General features: G+C 44.9%; 2 protein-coding genes across 2 annotated transcripts; one reads left to right on the plus strand and one right to left on the minus strand.

Moving 5' to 3' along the window:
* On the plus strand, positions 1-23464 carry tfb1m (transcription factor B1, mitochondrial). Its single transcript, XM_076108452.1, is given in 9 exon segments — positions 1-39; positions 1064-1210; positions 1835-1986; positions 2175-2283; positions 2366-2517; positions 2781-2900; positions 21317-21444; positions 22426-22668; positions 22670-23464. Coding segments are annotated over 8 exon segments (1068 nt in total). The 5' UTR covers positions 1-39; positions 1064-1077; the 3' UTR covers positions 22701-23464.
* On the minus strand, positions 12488-13368 carry LOC142968577 (claudin-20). The gene has a single exon (XM_076108507.1). It carries the CDS (start codon positions 13214-13216, stop codon positions 12488-12490), a length of 729 nt encoding a protein of 242 aa, XP_075964622.1. The 5' UTR covers positions 13217-13368.
* Positions 23465-25248: the final 1784 nt, after the last annotated feature.

Below are 25248 nucleotides of genomic sequence, written 5' to 3' on the forward strand. Positions count from 1 at the left end.
ATGACGTATAGGGAAACGTACGGGAGGATACCCGCACCGGTGAGAAACGTGGACGAAGCTTTCTTAGCTTTCTGTCCTTCTAATATTTTGTCTGTAGTGTGTTCTCAGTCGTATCTCGGTTGTTAAACAACACGACGTGTTCCGCTTGAATTCACAGCCTTCCCCGGGGCTCTGTTGACAGCATTTGAACCCAGAAGCTAACATTAGCTGCAATGCTAACGACTGTGTCTGACTTTGTGCACTGTAAACATACATTTAAAGTTAATTGTTTGAGTTTAAGGTTGTTTCACTTCCTCCTGACTGAATATTGTGGGTTACCGTAGCAGCAGATGCCATAGTGGCCTTTTGCCGTAAGCTAGATAAACTAACACGTGTTTTCATAATGTGGAGTGAAGGAACAGTAGTCCAGGTTTTGTGTAAAACTTGAACAGTGTTGCCCCCATTCCGTGGTTAGGTCCGGTTAAGCATCTCATAAAACCAGTGATCAGGGTTGGTTCAGACTTAGTTAAGTGGAAACAACAAAGAAAAGGTCTTCCACTAAACACCCGATTGTGTGTCTTCATGTCGGTCATTTAGTGTTCTGTTACACCACCACTAGGTGGTGCACGAGATCTTATTATCAGACACCCTAACATTCAAAGTCAACCTTGTAGCACTGCCTCAGCAGTAGTCAATCCCATGACCTGATGAAGTAGTAATTGATAACAATTTTGCCAGAATGGACTTGTACAGATAGAGACCATGCTGTTTCACATACTATGTCCTTTGCAATGTATTCTTGGTAAAACATTAATACATCTGAATTTAAAGGTTGGTATAAACAGCAAAATACCTTCCCCTAAACACATTGCCTGTCTGCGATTCAAATGATCGCCCCTGGCCTAACGTACCTTTCACAGCATCTTTCAAATACTACTACTGACAGGTTATTATTACCATTAGCGCCTCACATGTTGCCCTTTTCAGGAGTTGTATGGCTCTCGGCTTCCGAATGGCTTTGCTGCTGAGGAAGCTGATCACTCGTAGTATTTCCTCACCTTCTGTTTGTTTTTGTTTGTCACAGTGTTCACCTGACTGATGGCTGCCCCGGGGAAACTGGCGTTTTTCCGTCTGCCTCCCTTGCCGACTGTAGGCGAGCTCATAAAGCTGTACAACCTGCGAGCTGAGAAACAACTGTCCCAGAACTTTCTGTTGGATTTGAGACTAACAGGTTAGCCCGTCTCACTCTTCCGTTCAATTCAGTTATTTTATTGCCATGGGGGGGGGGGGGAATACATGTTTTACATTGCCAAAGCAATGCTTTCTCTTTCTTTCGCTCTATCTGCAGTGCACCAACACCTGCGTGCTCCTGTTCTTTGTTGCTATGTCTGCACTGAGGGCACAAAGGTGTGTGTGTGTGTTGTCTGTGTGCACTTGATTGCACAGCTCCACATCGCCTTGTTTCAGGGCATTGAAACCGACAGGCTTTTCTGTATGGGCGAGGTTGAGCAGATCTCCTTCCGATGCGAATGAACCGAGTCAATTGTTTACAGCCCTTGCAGAGCCTGAGCCTTAATATAATTATCAGTGATGCAGTGCAGGTCTGATCTGCTCTCCTGTCCTTGGACAAGGTGACTGTTAGATTAATGCACCTCGTCTTCATCACACAGAGGCAGACAGGCATTGTAACATCACACACTATTAATCTCAATTTAGATACCCAAGACTCTAATGAAGACATTTCATTGGAGAGTATGGTGCTATTTATACATATGGTGTGTGTTTGATATTAGTATTTAATTCAGTGTATGATGAAACTCTCTATTGACTTGGTCATTAATTTTCACCTTTTTAGACAAAATCGTGCGTCAGGCGGGCAGTTTGAGGGATGCCCACGTGTGTGAGGTGGGTCCTGGTCCCGGCGGTCTCACCCGCTCCATACTCAATGCCGGGGTGTCAGATGTGCTTGTGGTGGAGAAGGATACACGCTTCATCCCAGGGCTGAAGGTAAATTGAACAGCCACAACAATACAGGCTTTTGCACAACGTTATCACGGTCGTATGGTCACTCGGCAGAAAAGGCTCCAACACCGTCACCTCAGAGTCTCCAGTCAATCGTCTGCAGCATCATTAGCCCCCCCTGCAGAGTGACTGATGATTATTTAGGTTTTCTGAACAGCTTTCCATTTCCACAGCTGTTGTCTGAGGCGGCACCAGGGAAGTTGAGGATTGTCCACGGTGACATACTCAACTACAGAATGGACCGAGGATTCCCAGAAAATGTCTCGAAGCCGTGGGAGGAAGGTGAGATCGTGGACTTATGAAAGCTGTTGCGGTGGTCACGTGTAATCCCGTAGAATGTAACTGTGTACGTGTGGCCCCACAGACCCACCAAACCTCCACATCATTGGGAATCTCCCATTCAGCGTCTCAACCCACCTCATCATAAAGTGGCTGGAGAACATAGCCAACAGAACAGGGCCCTTCGTCTACGGACGCACCCGACTCACCCTAACGTTCCAGAAAGAAGTCGCAGAGGTGCGTGAACAGTGTTTCATGTTTCAGTTTTCCCGCCCGTACGTTTGTCAGGATGCTGTTGTCTTGCCTATTCTAGACACGTAAAACAAAACATACTTAGGAAACGCTTAAAGCATTTTTTTTCCAGTTTTTGTTCTTTATCTAATATGTTTGCCAGACATGTTTGGTCACCACTTAAAGCAACAATTACATGAACTCGACAATTAACATGGTCTTATGGAATTCATCATTACTAATTTGTGGTTGTTGTCCTCTCCATCCAGAGGTTGACAGCCAGCACAAGCAGCAAACAGAGGAGCCGTCTGTCCATTATGGCTCAGTATCTCTGCACGGTCCGCAACTGCTTCTCCATCCCTGGACGGGCCTTCGTCCCGAAACCAGAGGTAGGATTAAACTTTGATAACGATTCTTAATACCTCTAAATGTAATTCTGCCACGTCAAAAAACAGCAATACCAGTATTAAGTCAGTGGCTGGCAGATGGACACTTTATTATCTCAGTTCTTAACCTCTCGTGGGATAAGGGTTCAATCTCCTCGCATCTCCTAAGCTTTGCTCCTAGTCTGGTCCCTCATCATGTCACCATCTCCTCTTGCTTTAAGGCTTCATTAAGACTGTGTTGAATCAGTGTTGTCTCTGTTCTGTCTTTGGACCCTTTCTGGGTTGTAATGATGCCTGGTGGGTATTTGAGATGTGGCACGATCACACTGCTCCTTATAATGAGTTATTTTTTAGGACCATTCTCTCTCTCTCTCTCTCTCTCTCTCTCTCTCTCTCTATCTCTCTGCGTCTTTCAGCCCATGTGCGTGTGTCAGTGGTGAAAGAAAGACGTTCTCTCTTACATAACATGAGAATGCAAAAGTGTTTTTGTTTTTTTCCTTTCTGGGTTAAGGATTTATAGTAGGACTAGGGGGCACATTAAGAAAATATAAGTACTGCTGCATGATGTGAAACATCAGTGTTGGTTAATAGACTGCTCCGCTGAGATCGATTTTGAGATTACAGACATACGACTCTTAGGAGCTCTCTTACATCTTTGTACAAATGAAACCGTGTTTTTCTGTTCCTGAATTAAAGGATAGGTGTCAGAGATACCACGGCTCTTTAGCAGACCCGCTATGGGTACATATTTAATCTCCTGTGTGGCGTAAAATGCTGCAGAGTGAATGGGACCAGTGCTGATTGTTCATTCTCTTAGAAGAGATGGCTCCCAATGATTATTTCATCACACTCACAGCTGCCTTTCTGTGCATTTCTTTTACTCTCAACTGTCTTATTTGATGTGCATGTCAGCTTAATGGGTTTCAGCATGCTGGTGTGTGTTGGAAATGTGCACACGTGTGTGTGTGTGTGTGTGTTGGTATGCATGTGGTATGTACAAACATGTACAGAGTGGACTCGCAGTGCGTGGGCGTGCATGCACTGCAGATGAATCGGCGCCTCCCACGTGCGCACACAGACCAGCTATCCCCACTCAATGTTTTAATGGGCACTTGGTCAAATTAATATCATTAGGAGAGATGATGGCTGTTTGATGAGCAGGCCTCCTGCTGCTGGAGTCCCATAAAAGACCAGAAAGCACACCGAGTATATTAATGCTATCATACTTTCTGCATTGTGCAGGGCCCCTTTTTTAAACTATTATGTCATGTAGTATAATTCATAAAATGCTCTATGCCTCCGTATTGTTTACTGGTGCACACCGGCGTAATTACACAAAATTGCATGAACAATAAAAATGTCCCGCCTGAGCTATGGGACAACATTAAAGGCTGGTAGGAGGGGGGGGGGGGGGGGGTTTGAGGTTGTGACACACGTCAATATAGACTTCTAAAGCAGTGGTTTGTCTGCAAAACTGACCTATATATTGTCAGAATGCATACAGAGATATAGGAAATACAGAGGAATATTGTCACAGCATAAATACTCTTCTTGGGTGTTGATGCTGTACACGGCTTATAGTGGTCTGGTGAAAATGCAGACGTTTGTGGTCAGACGTTAATCATAATAGAGGAGTAACACTTCCAAATATAAAAATTCTCTCTCTTTCCTCCCTTGGTTACTGCAACACGTGTGTGTGTGCCTCATGCCTATAGCCAATAAATCGGCTCAGTGATCTAATTGTTTGTATTGTGTTGTTCCCACTGAAGCTTGGGGATCACCGATTGTGTTAATGACGACAAATTGAAGCACAACTGGGCATCGTTTGTTGTCTGCATTCGGCATGCCGTGCCTAAACCTGAGGCTCTCTGTTGTGCTGCGAGGGAGCGAGTGAGTGAGTCATGGACATCCTGGAACAGGTCCACCCAGTCACGTATTGATAAGCTATTCCTGCACATTTCTGTGAAAATGCCCCCACCCCCCCCACCAATGGCAACTCTCTTTACACTGCAGTAAATAAAATATGCAGCAGCAGGTGCTATACTACACATAGTACATTAGTGGGATGTGAAAAACATTTCAAGCGGTTTAATACAGCGTAATCAAACACACAGCGAGTCACAAAGAGCCACGGACAAAAAAGCAATGAAATTACTGAACCGTTCCGAATAACCGCGATGAGAAAATAGCTTCAGTAAAAGGCGGGGGGGGGTTGGTTGATTTGAACCTACAGGAGCTGGCCGGTGCAGGCTAATAGGATAATGAGAAGGGAAATGTTGAATCCATTTTAAATCAGCAGCTGCCGGGGCCCGTATTGACTGGGGTGGGCGGATAGGCTCTTATCCTTTCAGTTTAATCTCTCCGTCTCGTTCTTCTCGCCCCCGGTGTGCACCTCTCTTGTGTCACATTGACTGACTGAGATTGTCCTTGAAGGTTTCTGAGAGCGGCGATTGGCTGCTTTGATGGTGTTCCCCGAGGCTCTCCGTCCCCTTGGTCTGTCCTGCTGCAGATCACACCTGCCTCCCTTTCCTTATTAGTCACTCGCCTCCTGTTAATTCCCACAGACAGACAGACCGAGGCGTCTTTAAATTGCTTCTGTCGTTCACAGCTATACATATATCTAAAAGGTGTCTTAAAGGAACTAAACTGAGACAAATAATGGGCTTCTCCGCTGTTGCTTTAGTCATTATACGCATTTCTAATTTGTATTCTGGTGAGGGGTCAAGGAGTGTTGGAGTGCACGCTGCCTTCAAGCATCTGCATCCTCTATACGGGCATTCAGTCATCCAATTTCATCTTCACTGCCTCTTTACATAGAAAGTAGCTGATTTGCAAAGAGTAAAGAGTGCGTCTTGACTTGCTCATCACTCTTCCCCTGCCTTTCTGCTTCCGTGGCAGAATGTGATTAAAATCAACTTGTGTCCGTCTCAGGCGGGTCTATAAGTCGTGCGATACAAGCTTCATCACGGGAGACCGGCGGTCTCTTCTGTAGAGCTCCTACAGCGCTCACCACTGTGCTACTCATTAGCAAAAGTGAGGAAGGAAAGGAGGCACTGAGAAGGTGGGCAGGATGATAATGATAGAGGTGGAGGGGAAAAAACAGTAAAAGAAAATAGAGAGATAACTAGGTGGAGAATGTAGATAGGAATAAAGTATGGATAAAGAGGATATAAAAAATAAATCAAGGCAAGTTGTGGATTGAGTCTGTATATGGTCTGGATGTGATGTATGGAATGAAACAAAAGCTTGAAAAAGGATGTAAAGACTGCAAAGCTTCCCTCCGTACAAGTACAGAGCGCTAGAAGACGGATTCACGACAGAGATCGATCTGAAAGGAGAGCGCGGCGTACCTCCAGCAGATGGTTGTCTGGGCCTGCTGTCAGCCCGCGCTGAGTAATGGCCGAATCAGCCATCAACCACCAACTAACCCAGCCATCGCAGGAGGAGAGCCCTACAGATGTTCGTCTTGTACACAATCGTCGACCAAGACCACAGGCCAGATGAGCGGAGCCTAAATTGAATTTGTTAATGCTGCATTGAGCATCCGTTGTGGCTGGCAGTTGTGAGGGAGACTTTGGCAGTACAGCGGATACATACAGTACATCTTTGCATTCAGAAATTGATTATTTTAATGTCCTTTTTTTATTTATTTTCAATGGCTTAGGTGTCAGCAGCTGTCGTACTTTTCAAGTATCCAAATGAGTATATATCCCTTTGTATTCAGGGGTTTCAAGTGTTTGAATGTGACCCACCTCAGTCCAGTGTAATGCAGTGGCAGGCTCAGTGACGGATATCTGAAGTGGCCCAGTAAGAGTTAGAGTCGGCTCAGAGGGGCTGCGCTGCTTTCTCACCTCCCGCCACGCATTCTACTCGCACACCATTCATCTAAGCCTATTCCTACCTCGCAAACGGGGTCAAACGCGCTACCAGGAGGATCGGGCAAAGTTATTTCAATGACTTGTACCGGCACGGTAAATGCCCCGAAGGCTTGGTCTCAATACATCACAGACCCACAGTAAAGAAAAGCTAAAAATATATATATATATATATATATATAAATATATTTAAAAATACTCTTCCTCCTCCTGTCTCCTTAAACAAAATGCAGAGGTTGGCAGAGTTGGCTTGTGAACATCTCCAGAGATCTATTGCTCCGCCTAACGAGGAACTGTGCCTGGTTTGCTCAGTCAGCGTTCACAGTTTAGCAAATTCAGCTCTGTTTAGTTAGTAAGCACGCCAAGAGAACATGTGGGTATTATCGAGGAATACTGCTAAAGCCCCTGGATGTATCCCAAGTAAAGAAGGTCAGCTTCAAATAAGTAACTAGCGGTGTGAAGGTGTAATGATAGTTGTTAAAAGTAGGCCTTAGCTTGTTATTGTGTTTGTGCACTCTCACAATAATCTCTCCTCTGATTGTTTTCATCGAGACATATGTATAGTTTGTAAAAGCCTCGTGTGTCCTCACACCTTCCCATCATTTAGCCTCCCTCACCTTCAGCTTACTGAATGCTCCCAGCCGTGCGTGCCGCCCCGTGCTGCTCAAAGCTGAAATATTAAAGGGCTTCCTTTGAACTGTCAGAGTGTATTGTTTTCCTACAAGCGCTCCTTTGTCATCTCCATAGCGTTTACTGCCTTTCTCAGCAGTTAACTGCTCAGCCAAGGTCGTCGCTATCATTCCCCCCCCCAACCTCACACGAGCCCTGTGACCAGAGGAAAGCAACAAAAGGAAGGTCACTCTCCCCCAGTGTTGATGACCACATTATATCTCCTCACGAGCGCTACGGCCGTCCACAATAAAGAGCTACACGTGAGTTACGGCGGCAATACTGGAGCGATTTTGAGTGCTCGCTGTATTTGTGAGCCTATGTTGGCGACCGTTAATGGAGTTTTTGGTTCCTTAACGTGCTCTAATATCCGCCTCGCTCTTTGTGACCGGTGGAGTGCGTTGAGCTCTTGTGTGCAGTCGTCGCTTCATTGTCGCCTTTCTGTCTGAGGTTGATCTTTGGAAAGGTTATTTGCCGGTCAGTAAAGTAATCTGTGGATTTGACGTGGCAGTGAAGTTCAAAAAGGGAAAGCCTGACGCCCGATTAACCCCTACCTCATATCGACAAGCGCTCACCTCCCTTTCACATTCCAGATCTGTCATCGCGGCAAGTCGGGGTGAAAGCCTTTGATGGGAAATGTAGGTTAAATACACAGAGGAGCAGATCTTATTAGCGTTTCCCCACGAGAGGAGCGGTTATTTGATCTGCACTCTTGTTGCATAACCAAGAGGAGTGGGAGAATGAGAGGGAGCCGTGAAAATAAGCCATGTTTGTTTCAGGAAAGCACATTTTCACTCCAATCAGCTGTAATGAGAGCCCAGACTCACCAGGTGAAGTGTATAGGCTACAGTGTATGACAAAGATATTAAAGTATTAAAGTATTCTGATGTGAAACGAGCGCTGCTTAAGACTGAAGACGTCTTCATTCAGGAAGTTGTGCAAACTTTTTTTTTTTTTTTTGGCACGGTCGAAGAACACACTTTCAGAACAGGGTGTTTGGCTCAAAATTTAAGATTGTCTTTTTTATATATAATTTCTTTTGTGTCCCGTTTCTTTATTGCATGGATTAAAGCCTAACCGCATGTTCAGGGCCAACACTGATATTGATATTTGAGTTTAATTTCTGAGAATAACAATATTTCAGCCTCAATGCATGTTTCATGTAAACACATCACATTTTTAAAACAATTTTGATAGAAATCACTTGAATTTAGTTACTAAAGATTTGGACTGAGACTAAGATGTACTGAGCGGGACATTGTACCGCTGAAAAATAAACATGTCAGTAGGGCTACAAGTATTTACTATTATTATGAATTATTAGTTTCATGACTAATCAACTGGAAAATGTCAGGATATTCAGCTCAAACCCAAAGACATTCAATTTATAATTACATATGAGAAAAGCAACTTATCCTCATAATTAAGTAGCTGGAACCAGTGAATGAAAAAATGACTCAAACTATTGATAGTCAAATAGTTGATCTGTTGATCCACTAATCAACAAATTGACGGATCTTTTCAGCTCTACTTGTCAGTTCTCTCTGGTGGAAAAAAACTATTTTATACACTGTTTTTCAATTTCTACACAGCAATGTGGTGTTACTAGCTGGTTGTTACTAGCTGGGTGTTACTAGCTGGGTGTGGCATTACAGGAATAATTCCCTTTTCCCCATTTCCACAAATTAATCTTTTACGGCCGTGCGTTTTAGTTGGACTGCGTTATTCCTGAGCAGCCTGTCTGCTGCGCTCGGCACAGCCATGTTCTGTCCAACAATCTGTAGATTTGGCAGGAGGACGAAAGCTATCTCCATCCTCATCACCCATACAAGCTCACAGGACTCGCACGCAGACTACATATAAGTAACGCATGTTGCTTTCACAAAATAGTTTTATTGGTAAAAAATAGAACTACTTGCACAAGCACATTGAGACCACTGTATCAGAACTTGTGAACTATTAATCATCACAAATATGCTCTGGCAAAGTAAGAAGTGCTAAAGCATCCACAAAAATAAGCTGCAGTTATCAACATTATAAATCAATGTCTTGGTACAGTATATGCAGGAGAGTTGTAACTCTTTCGACTTTTAGGACCTAGTCACTTTGCACGTTGGCCATTTATAAGCTAATGAAATTGCGTGCTGATGATCCAACTGCACAGCCACAAAACAAAAAAGAGGAATCTCTCGCTCCTATTTTCTTGCTGATCATCAGATAAACCGTTCCCCTTTTCTTACGTGTGTTTGTACTGGTCCAGGGAGCTTGGAATGCTCAGCCGTTTGAAACAAACTGCTGTCAAATAAAGTAACACAAGTAAAAGTGCATTGAGTAGTCTTCTTATAAAGAAGATATGGTTATGAACATGATATTGTATTTTATATTGAAACAACCTGAGGGAATCCTGATCCCTCAGTGAACGAAACAACACCTTGAAAACCTAGATACTTGGGTACAGTTGTCACAGACTTAAAGTGAACCAGAATTCATGAAACAATAAACAACAACAACAACAAAACACCAACACTCGTGTCTTTTCAATGAAAACTCTCATCCCTGTAAGGTCTTACTGTGCTTTGGGAAATTAAGAACAAAGAGGATTTAAAATAACCCTCGAAAGCTGCACTGGACTGTACACGCGCATCTAGTTGACTTGAGACTTAGTCTGGCAGAACAAATCACAAATCCATAAAAACATTTGCTGATGTATAATTCACATACAAACAACTCAATAAAAAAACAAAAACAGAAAGAACTCCAGATAGTATTACAAATGTGTCATCATGAAAAGATTTGGCACATTCTCAAAACACATAACGTGTCGGTATTAGTTGATGACATGGCACATTCTTCTTTGTTTATTGCATTGGTTATGGTGCCTGGGCAGTGAGTTATTGTCAGGAGGCCCGTTCTATGTGGTGGGCAAGATGGCTAAGTCGGGGGGGGGGGGGGGTAGAAACCTGGTCCCGAGAGGGCTGCCAGGCACCGGCAATGGTGCCCGCAGAGAAGGCCCGTGGCGTGCCGGCAGCAGCCTGCAGGTGGCGAGCTGGGCTTAGCCATCTGCTCTCCACCCCCAGGAGGCTGCATGTTTATGAGAGAGAAGGAGAGAATGTGCAGCTCTATACATCACGGCCAGAGGCCTGTCTCAAGCATGAAAACCTCAAGATGTCCCTCAGACACACGACTGTCTGAAGGCGTAACAGCGCTACTGACATATGAGAAGTGGGAGTTTTGTGTGTGTGTGTGTGTGTGTGTGTGTGTGTTGGGATGCGGGCTTTCAACATGCATTAGCTTTCTCTTGTTGGAGATCACATCCATGTGACATAGATGAGATCACATCCATGTGACATAGATGAGACACAAACAGGACAGAGGGAGCATGGGGGGGAGGAATGGTGGCACAGTCAAGTGGCTGCAATTTAAGACACTGAGACCTTCTGCAGGTGCAGACTGGGAGCATATGCGCACTGCTGACGCACTTGGAAAACAAGTCACATATGGAGAATGACTCAAACCTTTTTTAGCCGCCTGCCACAACAGCTCTACCCAGTCGACCGCGGCTCAAGAAGCGTCTCCTTTTTCCTGCCTCGTCTTTGCCCCCTCTGCGCGCTGCACCATTAAACACCCGTTCATCCCTGCGAGACTGCTCGCATTGGTATAAGACACTATCGCAGTGGGCAAGCGAAGAAGAGCCTCTTCTAAAAAAAAAAAAAAAAACCTCTTGACCATGCAACAGGCTAATAAAGGGGATTAGTGAAAGCAGTGTGAGCAACGGCTGTGATTAAAGCTTCTGGATCCATGCCAAGGGGACAAAAAGATGGCCCCCCCCCCCCCCCTTTTTTTTTTTAAACAACTTCAAATCACTGACTGACATGCACACAGCCCCAGACTATACGGATATTTGAATGCCGAATTCCGTTTCCATGGCAGTGCGGAGGAGGATGACAGGAGTGACATGAAGCACATGCAAAAAGCCGGCGAGTGTTTACTGTGTACCCAGACACACACACACACACACACACACACACACACAAGAGCAAGCGTGTGGGTGTGCATGTCTGAGGGCGTGTGGGAGTGTGTTTTTGTCTTGATGGAAATACAACAAAACAACCAGCACGTCAGATAGTCCACCCTGCTTGAGGATTGAATCGCTCTCTATCAATTTCTCTCCATCTCTCTCATATATATTCACCCGCAGAGAGAGAAGCAGGCAACTGTTTGTCTGCGTTTTCTGTCTGAAACGCAGCCCGGCCGTCCACAGTTACTCCTCCTGACAGTCCTCTTTGAACAGTTACAGCGGGGGTAATGTTTCTACAGCTTTTCAGGCACAGGCATTTTGTGGCTATGTCTCAGTCTTTTTTTTTTTTTTTTACCAGGCATGCCGCTGTATCAACACACAGACAGGCTCCACACAGCATGCTTTTAGAGGCAAAAATATCAACATCATTCTAGTAGCTAACAAAAATATGACTATTTCGATCAATTCCTCGTTGCATTCTAGTGGATAGGTATACGGGAAACTACAATGCTTGCTATGGAAAGGTGTCTCAGGCATTATATTGCCTGTTTTGTCAATTGAGAGGGTACCACAGAGGATTGTAAATAGCAGCTAAATGATTGCTTTTTTTATTTCAATTCAAACCTTTGGCGAGGGGGAGGGGAAAAAAACAAATCTACAGGGAAGGCGTCCTTATTTGCTTAATCCATTCCCCAGGGAACTCTTTCTGTGATTCACTGATGAAGGATGTCTGCATTTGGTTGGCGGCTTCCTTCCATGCTGCAGCACCTTACCCTGGCTCCTTACACATTCACAGTTTGTTCCAAGGCGATGCTTAGGGAATACCTCCACTGCTTGTGCTTGCAAAAGACAAAAAGGAAGAAGAGCAAGAAAGAGGGGAAGGGAAAATGAATTCAAAGTTGTTGCCCTCCTCTCTCATTTTTCCTCCACCTCCATCTGGAGTGGAGCCGAGTGTGTAGCATAAGCCGCGATGGTTCTCCCCTCAGGCTCGTCTCCTTTTTAGCCGTAGTGTACAGAGCGCTGCGTTATTACACATAGTCCTGCAGGCTGTAGCCAGTCTTGTTGTCTAATGGGGAGAGAGAGCAGTACTGGTGCTGGAGCTCCTGCTGGAGCAGCTGTTGCTGCTGCTGCTGCTGCTGGAGGAGCAGTTTGTCTGGGGGAGGGAGCAGGATCAGGTCTTGGGGGCCATGCCTTTTACCCGAGCAGGACATACAGAAGATGGACCCCCCGACGAAGAGGAATCCTGCCGAAACGAAGGCTACGTACACGGCACCCCCAGGCTCAAACTTATTGCTCTCGGGCACATTGGAGTCCAGGAAGTTGGTGATGACCTCGTTGGTAAACCAAGAAGCGGGCACCAGACACAGAAAGCCGGCCGCGACAAAGCAGCCGCCGCTGGCAATCGCAGCGTGCCGCTTGGAACGCCGTCCGCCTCCCCAACGCGTGCATTTTAGTCCCAGGGATGCCAGGCAGAGGCCCATGGCAGCCATTACGCAGCAGAGCACCATGGTGGTGCGGGCAGTCTGCAAGTACGCAGGTAGGGAAAGCACTGAATACTTAAGTGTGCAACTGAACATGCCTGTGCTGTACCATGTGCAGTCCATCCACAGACCCTGCATCTGGGAAATCGCCGTGATGATGTTGGAGCCCACATCTGCGCTGACCTTCCAGTTGGGCAGCAGCGTGGCCACCATAGCGCCCATGATGCCCAACAGCGCGAGGACAAATCCAAATATCTGCATGCCCGTGGATGCCATGCTCCTTTTCGAGTTGATGCCGCCGCCGCCGCCTCCTCAGCGCTTGTCCTCGCCAGGCAGCATTCACCCACAGCGCCAGCCAGGCTCGTCGACCCCACTGCCCAGCCGCCTCTCTCCCCGTCCTCAGTGGTGTACCAGCTGCCAATCAAATCCTCAGCTCCTCAGCTGCGGCTCCACCGGACTGGAGGAGAGAGACGGAAATGAGAAATGGAACTGAGTGGGTCCCCCACGCACACTCCCTCTTTCTTTTCTCCCCTCATTCACCCTAACACAAGCGCAGACTTTTTCTGGCTGGAAACAAAGGGCAGCACGAAGCCCGGGCGATGAGCGCTGGCTCTGGCTGACTGTAAAGTAGGTAAGACAAACACTGAGCTTGTTGTGCATGTGTGCATTATCTATGTGCTGCCTTCTTCTCCTTTTCATTACCAGAGCCCCACAGAGCTGTTACTGGAGAGGGAGAAATGAGTTTGTGGTATTTGCAATGCTCAATAGCTATGTGGACTTAAAGCTGCAGTGCCCTCACTCCACTACTGTATATTCTACCACTTTAATGTCACTGCTGTTTACCTTTTTTAACAGTCACACAACGTTATCTTAAGGTAAAATACCAGTTTACTCAAATTTTGTCAGCCGCCAGAATTAAACTTCACCAGTTCTTTTTTATTATTATTATCTAGTGGGACTTCCCAGCCGGCGCATTGTGATCTTTACCAGCTAAATAAACAGGTCGTTCCAGCTTTGAATGAATAATCTCGATGTAGTTGTTTGCTGTTGTTTTATGATCCAATGAGGAGGAGAAGAAGAAGAAGAAAAGAAGCGATGTTGAAATAATCCCTTACCCCGGCTGGTGCAGAGCTGGCGCGGACGCGTCACGTTGTTCGCAGTGATTCCTGTAAACACACACAGTCACACGCTGACAGACAGCAGGCTGGTGAGGGGGGCAATTCAGCCCGGATCACGGGTCCATTCAAGCCATCCATGTCCTCGGCGGCAGCGTATGAGAGGACATCCCTGCTCCGTCGACCACACAGGCTTGGCCGGAGCCTGGGAGAAATAACCGTAGCGCTCTGGCACCCTCTCTCTCTCTCTCCCCCTCTCTCGGTATCTCTCCCTGCCTCCCTCCTCGCCGGTGTGTGTGTGTGTGTGTGTGTGTGTGTGCGCTGGAGAATAGCGGTCTCTGCCTCACAACAACTTTATAAACTGCTGAACGAGACTGTATTGCGCTGGACTGCTACTGTACATCCGCCATGACAACAAACTAAACGTTTACGCGTTTCAGACAAACTGAACTGTTAGCTACTTTTAATTAACACTAGCGAAGAAGAACTACTTCCGTCGTAAATAATCGGAATATCGGCATACCGGGGTAACAGATGTAGTTTTAGTTAGCTAAGGTTATTCTTCTGGTTAGATTTCATGTAGAAAAGTCAGTTCGTCTAAACTACAACAATCTCACTTTACTTACCTCTAAATGTGTGTAAGCTAGGCGCGTTGCTGGCATTTGCTTTTGTACACTTTTGTCCAATAATCCCCAGAATTCTCTGTAATAATGAAAACAGTTCACAACTTCCCCTCAAGGAAATAGTTCCTATGACAATAATTGTTTAGGCATTATTGTTTACACATTATTATTGTAACCGATGAGATACATTATTTTAGTTCTGTCATTATTATGACAGAACCGGCAACATTATTCATAATATGCATGACGTTTGGCAGAATGGTATTTATAGCTTGAACAGGTAGAGAGTATAAAGAGCAACATTATTTGTTTCTTAACTCTTTTAAGGATGGAGACAATTTTTTTTGCCATGTAAACGAACTAAATTATAATAAGTACGTTACTGAGCAGCATTGAGCTACTCGTAATGCAACACTGCTGTTTTTAAAAGATAAGGAACGGCCAAGATGCAAAGTCTAGATTACGATTCCCAAACATAGCCCCACAACACAACAGGGATGGGAAATCTAATTAAGACAGAAGAAAAATCTGCTATCATTTTGACCAGACGAGCCGGTCCGAGTTGCGTCGAACGAAGCTTTGTTTGGGCATGTGTTGGTCCAGAGGAGCATGTGTACCCGGCCATGCCAAAACTGACCCTCCCTGGGGCATCGTCTTCGTCAGGCATCAGTCAGTAGGAGCCTAAAACTCACAGCTGCTACCCTGTCTTCCCTCGCCTCTCTGTAGAGGGAATACAACAAGGGAGGGAGTGGCTAGGGTGGCCTTGATTCATGAATGACAAAGAGGACAAAATGAGAGGGAGAAAAAAAAAATCAGATGGGACTAATAGACCTGATAACCTTGGAAACACAGATGTGTGTTGCTATTATTTTGCTGCATGGGCAATTCAGCAAAAAAGAAGCCAGCTGCGAGAAATGATTTAGCCTATCCCCCAGTTACAGTATAACGACCAGCCATTGACCTCAGTGATGTGGAGCCATTACGTGGAGATAGGTTGGTAGCAATTGATTTGTTTAGCTATTGATCTGTTTGTTTAATATGTCCCTGTGCTTTCTCTATTCATTGTTTTCCCTGTGAACTACCCCGAAGAGACCCTCTCTTAGAATTAGATCTGGCCAGCATGTGGTGGGGGGGGGGGGGGGGGGGGGGGGAATGCACACCACATTACCTCCAGTGTGATGTTGGTGTCGACCTTCAACACTACATTCTCTGGGCTCCTTGAGGGATGCCGCTGCAGTGCGAAGAGAAATATTCCAGTTTTGCCACAGACGCACCACAGCATGGCGTGTGTGACCTGTCTCCTTGTAACCGATGAGATCCTAAGTGCTGATGCCGGTGCTGTTCTGTGGGGAGGAAGATAAATAAATAAATAGATCATGGAGTGAGTGGATAAAAGGAGAGAAAAAGATGGAAGGAGAGAAGAGCAAAACGCAGTTAACATAAGCCCGGTGAGTGCAGATGTGTGACGCGGTGATGTGTGAAGATATTGCAGGCTATTATAAGCGTGGTCCCCTTTATTTTATCACCTCACAGCAGACCTCTTTAGCCTTTTAGCAGCATAGCTCTGAGGCACAGCCGGACCAGCTACGCTCCTTCCGCCCACACGATGGGCTTTTATCGTGCAATTTGCATTTTCCCCTTTTATGTCCTCCCTTGCGTAATTGTTTTTTTTTCGTGCTCTATCGTCTTGCAAAGGCGGTCTGTTCACACAGCAGAGATGCAAGGTGTTGTGTGATAGCTGTGATGTCGCTGTCAATGCAATCTTGTTGTGGAGCAGGACCCGGGTCCAGTTTCACCACAGATAATACGTGTAAACCTGTCCGAGGCAAAACACTTGTGACATTACCGGCATTGGCTTGATTTAAAGAGTCTCTTCAGCTTACTTCATTGAGACCGACTCCCAAGCGAACAAGGTTGAATGTTTGAACGTCACATGTTTGGGCAAAGTTCAAGCTTTGCTTTGACGAAAGAGTCTCTCCAAGGAGCTGATCTTGTCAAAGACTTGGGCTACGGGTCTTGCGTGTCCTGTGAGCATGCCATGGGCGATTTCATGGGAAATACACTTGGCTGCTTGCACAGGAAGCCGAAGCCCTTCCTCCCAAAACCCCTCCAGCAACATCAGCCTAGTATATTCAGCGGCATTGACTGCTGCCTTCTCCTCTCCGAGAGGCTGTCTCTCTCCACTGATGTAATGGAGGTCGTCTTCTCAAGGTATTGTCATGATTAATGCAGCTCTTCCTCCCCTTTTGCAGGATCGCTGTGAGCTTTTCTCACTTGTATTCCCTGGCTGTATTTAGCCTTCTTCCACCCCCCCCCCCCCCCCCCCCCTTTGCTTTTTCTCAGAACCTGCCATTATGTAAGCGCAAGTATTGGTGGTTCAGGTATAGCACGGTGGCTGGTGCCCCCGGGGCCCCTGCCATCTCGTCATGGCTGCGCTTAGAGGGACATGACAAATTAGTGCTCACACACCATTGGGCGAGAACTCACCAAGAAAAGAGACGTTGGAGGTGGAAATGGGGAAAGGAGAAGCTGGAGAACCGCAGGGCAAAGCTGGAGTAATAGAGTGCTGAGCTTTGGGAAGGTCAAACACATGAAATATGGTAACTCACAAGTAATATAGATGTGTGTATTGTACCGAAGTGGGCCAGTAAAGGTCTTGAGTTGCAGACAAGAGCAGACGTGGGATTTTTCGATAGAGATCTCCTTTACATCTCTCTACCAGGAGAATCTATGATACCTTCTTTTCACAGTGATATGCAAGGTGTTGCTTTATCACATTATTTAGTGTGACATTCATAAGGAAGGAAGCAGATTCAAAGTCTATGTAAATGTTTAAACTCTTTTCTAAAGCTCTGATCAAATTAGCCGGATTTAGAGAGCCCGAGCAATCATTTTCATGAGCTTGAGTATTGATCCTTACGTAACAGTCTAATTTAGAAGCCTGATTAGTGGTAATGATTCACTGCTAAATATGATGGTTTGGTCAAATGATGACATTTCCAATCTCCATCTGCTTTGTAGGTACGATCCTTCCAGCCACCTGTGTAAAGAAAAGGGATGGGGGAGGGTAGGAGAACCTGAGTGAGCTCGAGATATTAATGTTGTCAAATAGGGTCAATAAGTCAGTCTGCAGATGCAAAGTATATTAAGGGTTTTCGGGGTTGGGCTGGCGGAGGGTGAGTGGGAGTGAAGGCATGTTCACAGCACCTCAATGGAGTAGCCAGGTGACGGGGCATGATTTAAGATGGAGTTTCCTTGCATGTTGAGGTTATCAGGGGAAGGATTAATGGCAGGGAGCGGGATATATTCCGATGGCGCTAGTGAAGCCGTGTAGCAAGGCCATACATAAATCATAGCAGCAAAGTGACTTGGACAAGATGATGGCTGAAATGCCGCTGCCTGTATAGTCCCAATATCGACTCCCCCCCCCCCCGCCCCCCCCCCCCCCTTGCTCCCCTCTTAAATCATGAGGCGCAGAATATAAATGGCCCAATTATTCCAGCAGAAACTGAAATTAAAGACATTCTTTTTTTTTTTTTATTGCTTCTTCCTAACAGACGGTGGTCTGATCTCGCCTCACCAAAGACTTATTGTATTTTTTGCAATACAGATCTAAAATCTCTGAATCAGAATCCTAACGTGTTGATGTGACAGACGGAGGGATTGATTGTCACATTACACGCTTTTGATCTGAACCAAATGATGCAGCCACAGCTCTCAACGCCCTTCAACAACACCTGCAACCTGGCCTTTATGTTTAAAATGCATTATATGTTAACTTGAAAGGGTTAGTGTATTAATAATAGAGTAATCATACAGAAGCCGAGGCTCTTACCAACGCTACAAATAATACATGAAGTCATTGTTCAATGTTAGATTGTGTCAAACGTACCAAAAATCAACATTAAAATTAAACACGAAGTTACTCAACAGCTGTTCAGTACATGCACTTACATCTTCAACTCATAACAACATTCCCTTCGTCCTCCACGTCAGACCATCTGATGCTGGACCCAGGAGTGTTAAGCTGTCTCTGCTCCATTGTTGCACAGAGCCTTCGGGGCTGTTGGGACGGCCGCTGCCGTCCCATTAAAAGCCACTGCGGCAGGAAGCTCAGACGCACAGGGATCTATAGATCTGATAAGAGATAGTGCTGCAGTTTACAAGGGCTCCCAAGCGGTACCTCGGTTGTTCACAGAAAAGAGGAATCTAAACAGCTCATTGGAAATCCTTCACGCGCCTTCTTACCACTTAGGTTTTGCTTCCCCAATCATTGACGCCAGCCCCCTTTGCCCAGGACAGCAAAAGGCAGCTGTGGGTGAGTCACACAATCCAGGAATACAATCTTCAAGGAGGCACGAGGAGCTCCTTAGGGCATATAGTTTCAAACAGCAGGGGTGTTGAGCTGAATTACATGTCCCGTTATGTTACTTCAGTGTATGTATGTGTTTGCATGACTTACAGGGGGGAAATAAGTCTGCGGGTATGTGTTATTACATGCTCGACTTGCCTTTAAATCTTAAGTGAACATGTGTAACATTCCCATTCATGCACCTGCGTGCTTCCTTCCTTACACAACTTCTGTCTCCTCTCATTTATATACCTGCACATGTATAGTATGCAACATCTGTCTCCTCTGTTGTTTGACTTCTCAGCTTCAGCGTCCTTCATCCCACTTTCACATCTCAAGTTATTTTCCAATCAGATGGATACGTGAGCTACTTGTATAGATGTTTGTCATCATTGTTGCTCGCTTTTATAAAGAGTCTCTCAGTGTCGCGAAAAGCACTCAAAGCCAAAAAGCACTTCAGGGCAATGAGAGGTATTATTATTAAGAATAACACTGCTGATGTTTTTCCTCAGCAGCCCTATTGTCATTGTGCTCAGGCAGCCAAAGTACAGTCCCTCACAGTGCTCCCTCTGGGGAAGTGAAGCTATTACCATCTATGGAAAGACATACAGGCGACTGCACCGCTCTGCCGCCCACTGTCTGGCTTTGCCATTGGTTCGCACACAGTAGAGTACCTCTCTGATTGTGCAGTAGCCCCTTAAGCTATGACTTGCAGGACTGAATGCCATTACGTGAGAAACCCTTGAAACATGAGGGTCTTGTTTGTGCGCAAACGCACAGATCTAGACATTCAGAAATAGTCTTTGAATGTATTTTAGTTATTTTGATCCCATCACAGCGCTCAGAAGATAAAGACGGTAGATTATCCTTTTAAGGGGAACTAGCAAATAGAGTGAAGAGAGAACGTGTGGATGTATATGTGCCTGAAAGTCGAGTGATCTGAGAACGAGAGTTCGGCTCTGCTAAGTCTGGCACAGTTACTTCAACAGTGTGTCAAGTCAGCTTAGGGCTGGCACCGGAAGGATTGGGAGTCAGCAGCTCGTGAGGAACAGCAGCTAAGGTTACCACCACCACCACAGGTCCTCTACTGTAGATCAGTGATTTACAACCAGGGGTACTTGGACCCCAATGGGTACTTCAGTAGTTGCCGGTGTTATTTATGAAAGCCTGTAGATTAGCAGTTTGTTGTTTTGCCATTACTTTCTCAAGGAGTTAAAGCAGTTATAATAGAATTAAGGCCTTTTTACACCGGGGACAAAAACAAAGGCACTCACCTGTTTACACTTCAACTTCTTCGCCGGATGTTGTCTTTATGTTTGTTGTATTTATATTTCTTTTGTTTCATCAAAGAGGACACTGATTTGCGAGATCAATTTCTAAATTGTCGTGTGACGATATGAACAGAAGGACATTGAAGTCTGAGAAAATCTATTGCTTACGTGAGCAAAAGTCACTTTATTGGATGGCTTGTTCTTATCAGCATCCGCAATTCGCAGAAATCGAAACGGCTGCGGAAAGAAAAAAAAAACGCTGCACTGCAAACTACAAACAAATTAGCATTCAGTGTGGAATGCCTCATAAAGACAGATGGGCTCAAACTTATATTGTGATTTCTTTCCGCACAAAGTATTCTCGTTTGGTCTGAAGAGACCTTAATTCCTGGTACCCGTGTCCACCGAGCGTCCCATGAAGCAGGACATGAGCTCTGTGACTGCCTAACGCACCCGTCACTGGATCCATATGCCTTCATGCTGCATTGGTTTCCCCTGTAGCGGAAACAAAAAGACAGTGGGATGAAGAGGAGAGTGCCACAGTGAGTCAGGCAGGTATTAAGAAACTCAGTGATGGTGCAGGGCCATGAGGAGAGACGGGGGGGGGGGGGGGGGGGGGGGGGCTCAGTTTCTATGGTCCATCGCACAGGTGTTACTGTGGCAACTAGAACCGACTCGCCAGCCAGCCATGCTGCGTCATCTTATTTTCAGCCTTTCCTCTTTTCTTTTATCCCGGTGTATTGATCCCTTCACCTCTCCCTCTCCCTTTGTGCAGCTTTGTGTCTCTCTCGCCATTTGTCAGCCGTCCTTTTCTCTCCAGTGTTTTACTCCACACTTTGCATTCTCCTCTCTCCTCACACCTACCTGCTCCTTATTCTAGCCACTTTCTTCATTGCCATGAGCTCTTTGCAAACTAGATTTAAGATATCTCTTGCTCTCTCCGTCTGTGTCTGTGTGTGTCTGTGTGTGTGTGTGTGTGTGTGTGTGTGTGTGTGTGTGTGTGTGTGTGTGTGTAGGTGGACGTGGGAGTAGTTCACTTCACCCCTCTGGTCCAGCCCCAGATCCAGCAGCCCTTCAAGCTGGTGGAGAAAGTCGTCAGGAACGTTTTCCAGTTCCGCAGGAAGTACTGCCATAGAGGAGTAGAGTAAGCACAGTTATACAACTTGATGTCGCTTTCAAAGCCTCCGCGCTCTCTTTCCTCTCACTCTTTTTTACTTTTTAATCTCGTCTCGTCCTCATCTGTCATTCTCTCTCTGCATTTTTTATTCCCTGTTTTCTGACAGCTGCGTCTTGATCTCATCATTAATTAGAACGTTTTTTTGATTTGCGTTTCTCTGTCACACACACACACACACACACCACTCTGACAAATAATGCCACGACATTTGAGGCTTTCTGTTCTCTGGACAAGTCTGAAACATCGGAGCACGCTCAGAGCTCTGTTGAAAGCCACTAGCGGCAAACCCACACGCCCACGTGCATGTGCACGCTGCCCATCGCCCCCGTTAGGAACGTGTGTGTGTAGGCCCGGATAACAAAAGGAACACTGGTTGTGCGGAAGAGAGCAGCAATTATGAGTCATTGAGGTGGCATAGGAAGACGAGGCAGCATATTTTATGTAACTACAGCGGGTCGGCGGCAGCGGAACCAAATTGGAGAGGAGGCACCAGCACTGAAGCGCCTACAAAGCATCTGTACTGTGGAGTGTGTGGAATCAGCTATTACTCACCAACCTGCAGAGAAAGAACACCGGAAAAGAGGGAAATGTCATTCGAAATAAATGATCACCTTTCTATATTGAATGTTTCGCGGAGCTTTTCAGAAAAAAATGTAACATATAAATTATAGCTGCCGTCTTAATGTCGGATAACTTTGTGTCCGTGTGAGTGTCTACAGTCCTTGACTGTGGAGCACGGCAATGGAACAAATTAACAATTCATGAGCAGCTCTAGCCTTTTGTGTGATTTCAATTAACTTCACAGATTTGAAATAATCGCTGAGGGACAATTTCTTCCTGCTTAAACTTGATAACACCATTAATCTTGCATGATCATCAAGCTATCAAAGTGACCGCAGTGGAGGAATGTGTGCGATTATTTCTTCATGTCTCTGCCTCACTTTTCAGAAAGTTGTTCCCTGAGGCGTGTCGTGTTGAGATGACACAGGAGATGATGCAGAAAGCAGACGTGGACCCCACTCTACGCCCGACGGAGCTCACCATACCCCAGTTCAGAGCCTTAGCGGAGGCCTATGCTCATTTCTGCACACATGAACCCAGTCTCCTCGGCTATGAGTTCAGAGAGGAGCTCAGACTGAAGAACCTCGCCAGGCAAAGGAATAAAACAACGGACACATTTATGGCCAAGCCAACCGGCACATCACAGCAACCCTGCTAAATAAAAGAAAGTATATAAACCAAGAGAGGCCCACTAATAGCCTCTGTTAGCACAGGGAGTGCTCTTAGCCTTGACATTTCCACCTGGCATATGCATGCATTTTTAAAACGTTTTTTCCCTGCACCCAGGGAGCAGTAGGTAACTTGTTATACTTAAAATCCTGGGACAGACACAAGGCACATAAAGATCCTGGGTGGGTTGGATTAGCTCCAAAAGCTTGCTCCAGGATGGGACAACTCAAAGCAGAGTCATGTGTATTTGGGAGAATTAAAAAAAAAAAAGAAGCATTCTAGTTACCCACAGTAGGTCTTTAAGAGTGAGTATCTCTTTATGGCCCAATTTTTATTTCAGATCCAGCGCGCATAACATCTTGTCCTGTGGGACCCGAAAGAACCGTCAGTGTTTTCAGGGTGATTTAGGAAATGGGAACAACATGGCAGCACCATATCCAGGCCGTTTCCTTTCTCTGAGCACTGAATTGTTTCGTCACTTGAGAGACAGAGCTTAAAGGGAGGAGGAAAGTGCTGGAAATGTTTCACCTCCAGAAAGACTCTTGTTGTATTAATCTACTGTTAATGCCTATATTTATTTATTTATTATATCTATATATTTATATATAGATACATCTATATATAATAAATAATACAATCTGCAATAAAATCTAACCAATTTCCTTTTCAAGGAATGATGTCATGCCTCATGCAGCATTTATGACATGTACGTATGTTTACCACGGTGTTTTTTACGTCAATAAAAGCGTCGTTACAATTTGAAATATTCCTTTCTGAACGCTAGAACAGATTATCACCAACAGAACATGGCAGGGCTGTTGCCTGCCGGTGTGGCAGATGGCAGGCTAAGGTTGACTTGCCAGAGGGAGACTCCACTCAGTTTTGATGATCAGTGGGTGTTAATCTCCAACCACAATCAGGATTTCATCAGATTTACATGGCAGATAGGTATGCAGCCATGTTGGCAGCGGTGATGGTGTGTGTTATCAAGAAGGCTCTGTGACCCTAAAGAAACACGAGGTGGTTTTGTGTTATGATACGCTTTTATTTTCGGAAGATATTTGTTTGTCTGTATAATATCTTTTAATTATCTGCCAATTATTATACACATCATTTTGGCGCTTATTGCCTCTCAATGGCTCTCAACATGGTGACGGCCGATCCGGCGGCTCGCAGCTAATAATGCTAACGGTGCATACGATGGCAACAGTGCTGACGGCGCTTCTGCGACGACATCAGCTGTAACCACCTTCTGAGAACAGTCTAGAGCGGCGGCCATGAGCGAGCCAGTGGGGCATGCTCACATGCACTAACATGCACTAAAAGGCACGCAGGCCGGCCCAGCTCTGTAAGAGAGGCTGGGATCACAGCACGCACAGAGGGAGAGCGACTTCATTCACTGCGCAGGCAGACATTACTCCACTATATCTTTTCATAGCAAATAGTAGTTTGCTGCTATGTTAATGGTCTGAATGTTGAATAGAGAACCTTTAAGCACTACTATCCGTTTTAAAAACCTATACTTAACACTTAAGCTGCCTGCTCTACATAAATTCAAGCCAGAGTAGTAGCTAAGGTTACTGCTCCCTGAAGGGTTCATTGCTTGTACTCATGAAATCATTGTGAAATCATTGTACTATTGTATGTCATTCAAAATTCATAGTATACTGTGTATAACTAATGAATAATAAAGCTAATGGGTAGTATGTCGACAAAAACTCAAATTATTGTATTCCTAAAAAAATCAAAGTATAGCATGACAAAAATGTCATAGTGTAGAATGTTGAAAAAAAGTAATAAAAAAGTCTTATTATAGTATGTCGAAAAAAGTCATATTATAGCATGTCGAAAAAAGTCTTATTATAGCATGTCGAAAAGTCTTATTATAGCATGTCGAAAAGTCTTATTATAGTATGTCGAAAAGTCATAGTATAGCATGTCGAAAAGTCTTATTATAGTATGTCGAAAAAAGTCTTATTATAGCATGTCGAAAAGTCTTATTATAGTATGTCGAAAAAAGTCTTATTATAGCATGTCGAAAAAAGTCTTATTATAGCATGTCGAAAAAAGTCATAGTATAGCATGTCGAAAAGTCTTATTATAGTATGTCGAAAAAAGTCTAATTATAGCATGTCGAAAAGTCTTATTATAGTATGTCGAAAAAAGTCTTATTATAGCATGTCGAAAAGTCTTATTATAGTATGTCGAAAAAAGTCATAGTATAGCATGTCGGAAAAAGTCTTATTATAGCATGTCGAAAAGTCTTATTATAGTATGTCGAAAAAAGTCTTATTATAGCATGTCGAAAAAAGTCATAGCATGTCGAAAAAAGTCATAGTATAGCATGTCGAAAAGTCTTATTATAGTATGTCGAAAAAAGTCTTATTATAGCATGTCGAAAAGTCTTATTATAGTATGTCGAAAAAAGTCATAGTATAGCATGTCGGAAAAAGTCTTATTATAGCATGTCGAAAAAAGTCATAGTATAGCATGTCGAAAAAAGTCATAGCATGTCGAAAAAAGTCATATTATAGTATGTCG

Source organism: Anarhichas minor, unplaced genomic scaffold, assembly GCF_050575085.1.
Source record: "Anarhichas minor isolate MPS153535 unplaced genomic scaffold, ASM5057508v1 ptg000040l, whole genome shotgun sequence".
In the NCBI taxonomy this organism is placed as follows: Eukaryota; Metazoa; Chordata; class Actinopteri; order Perciformes; family Anarhichadidae; genus Anarhichas; species Anarhichas minor.

Bases quoted from the DNA above. Each gene is read 5' to 3' on its own strand.
- LOC142968577 (XM_076108507.1), bottom strand. From the start codon at position 13,216: ATGGCATCCACGGGCATGCAGATATTTGGATTTGTCCTCGCGCTGTTG.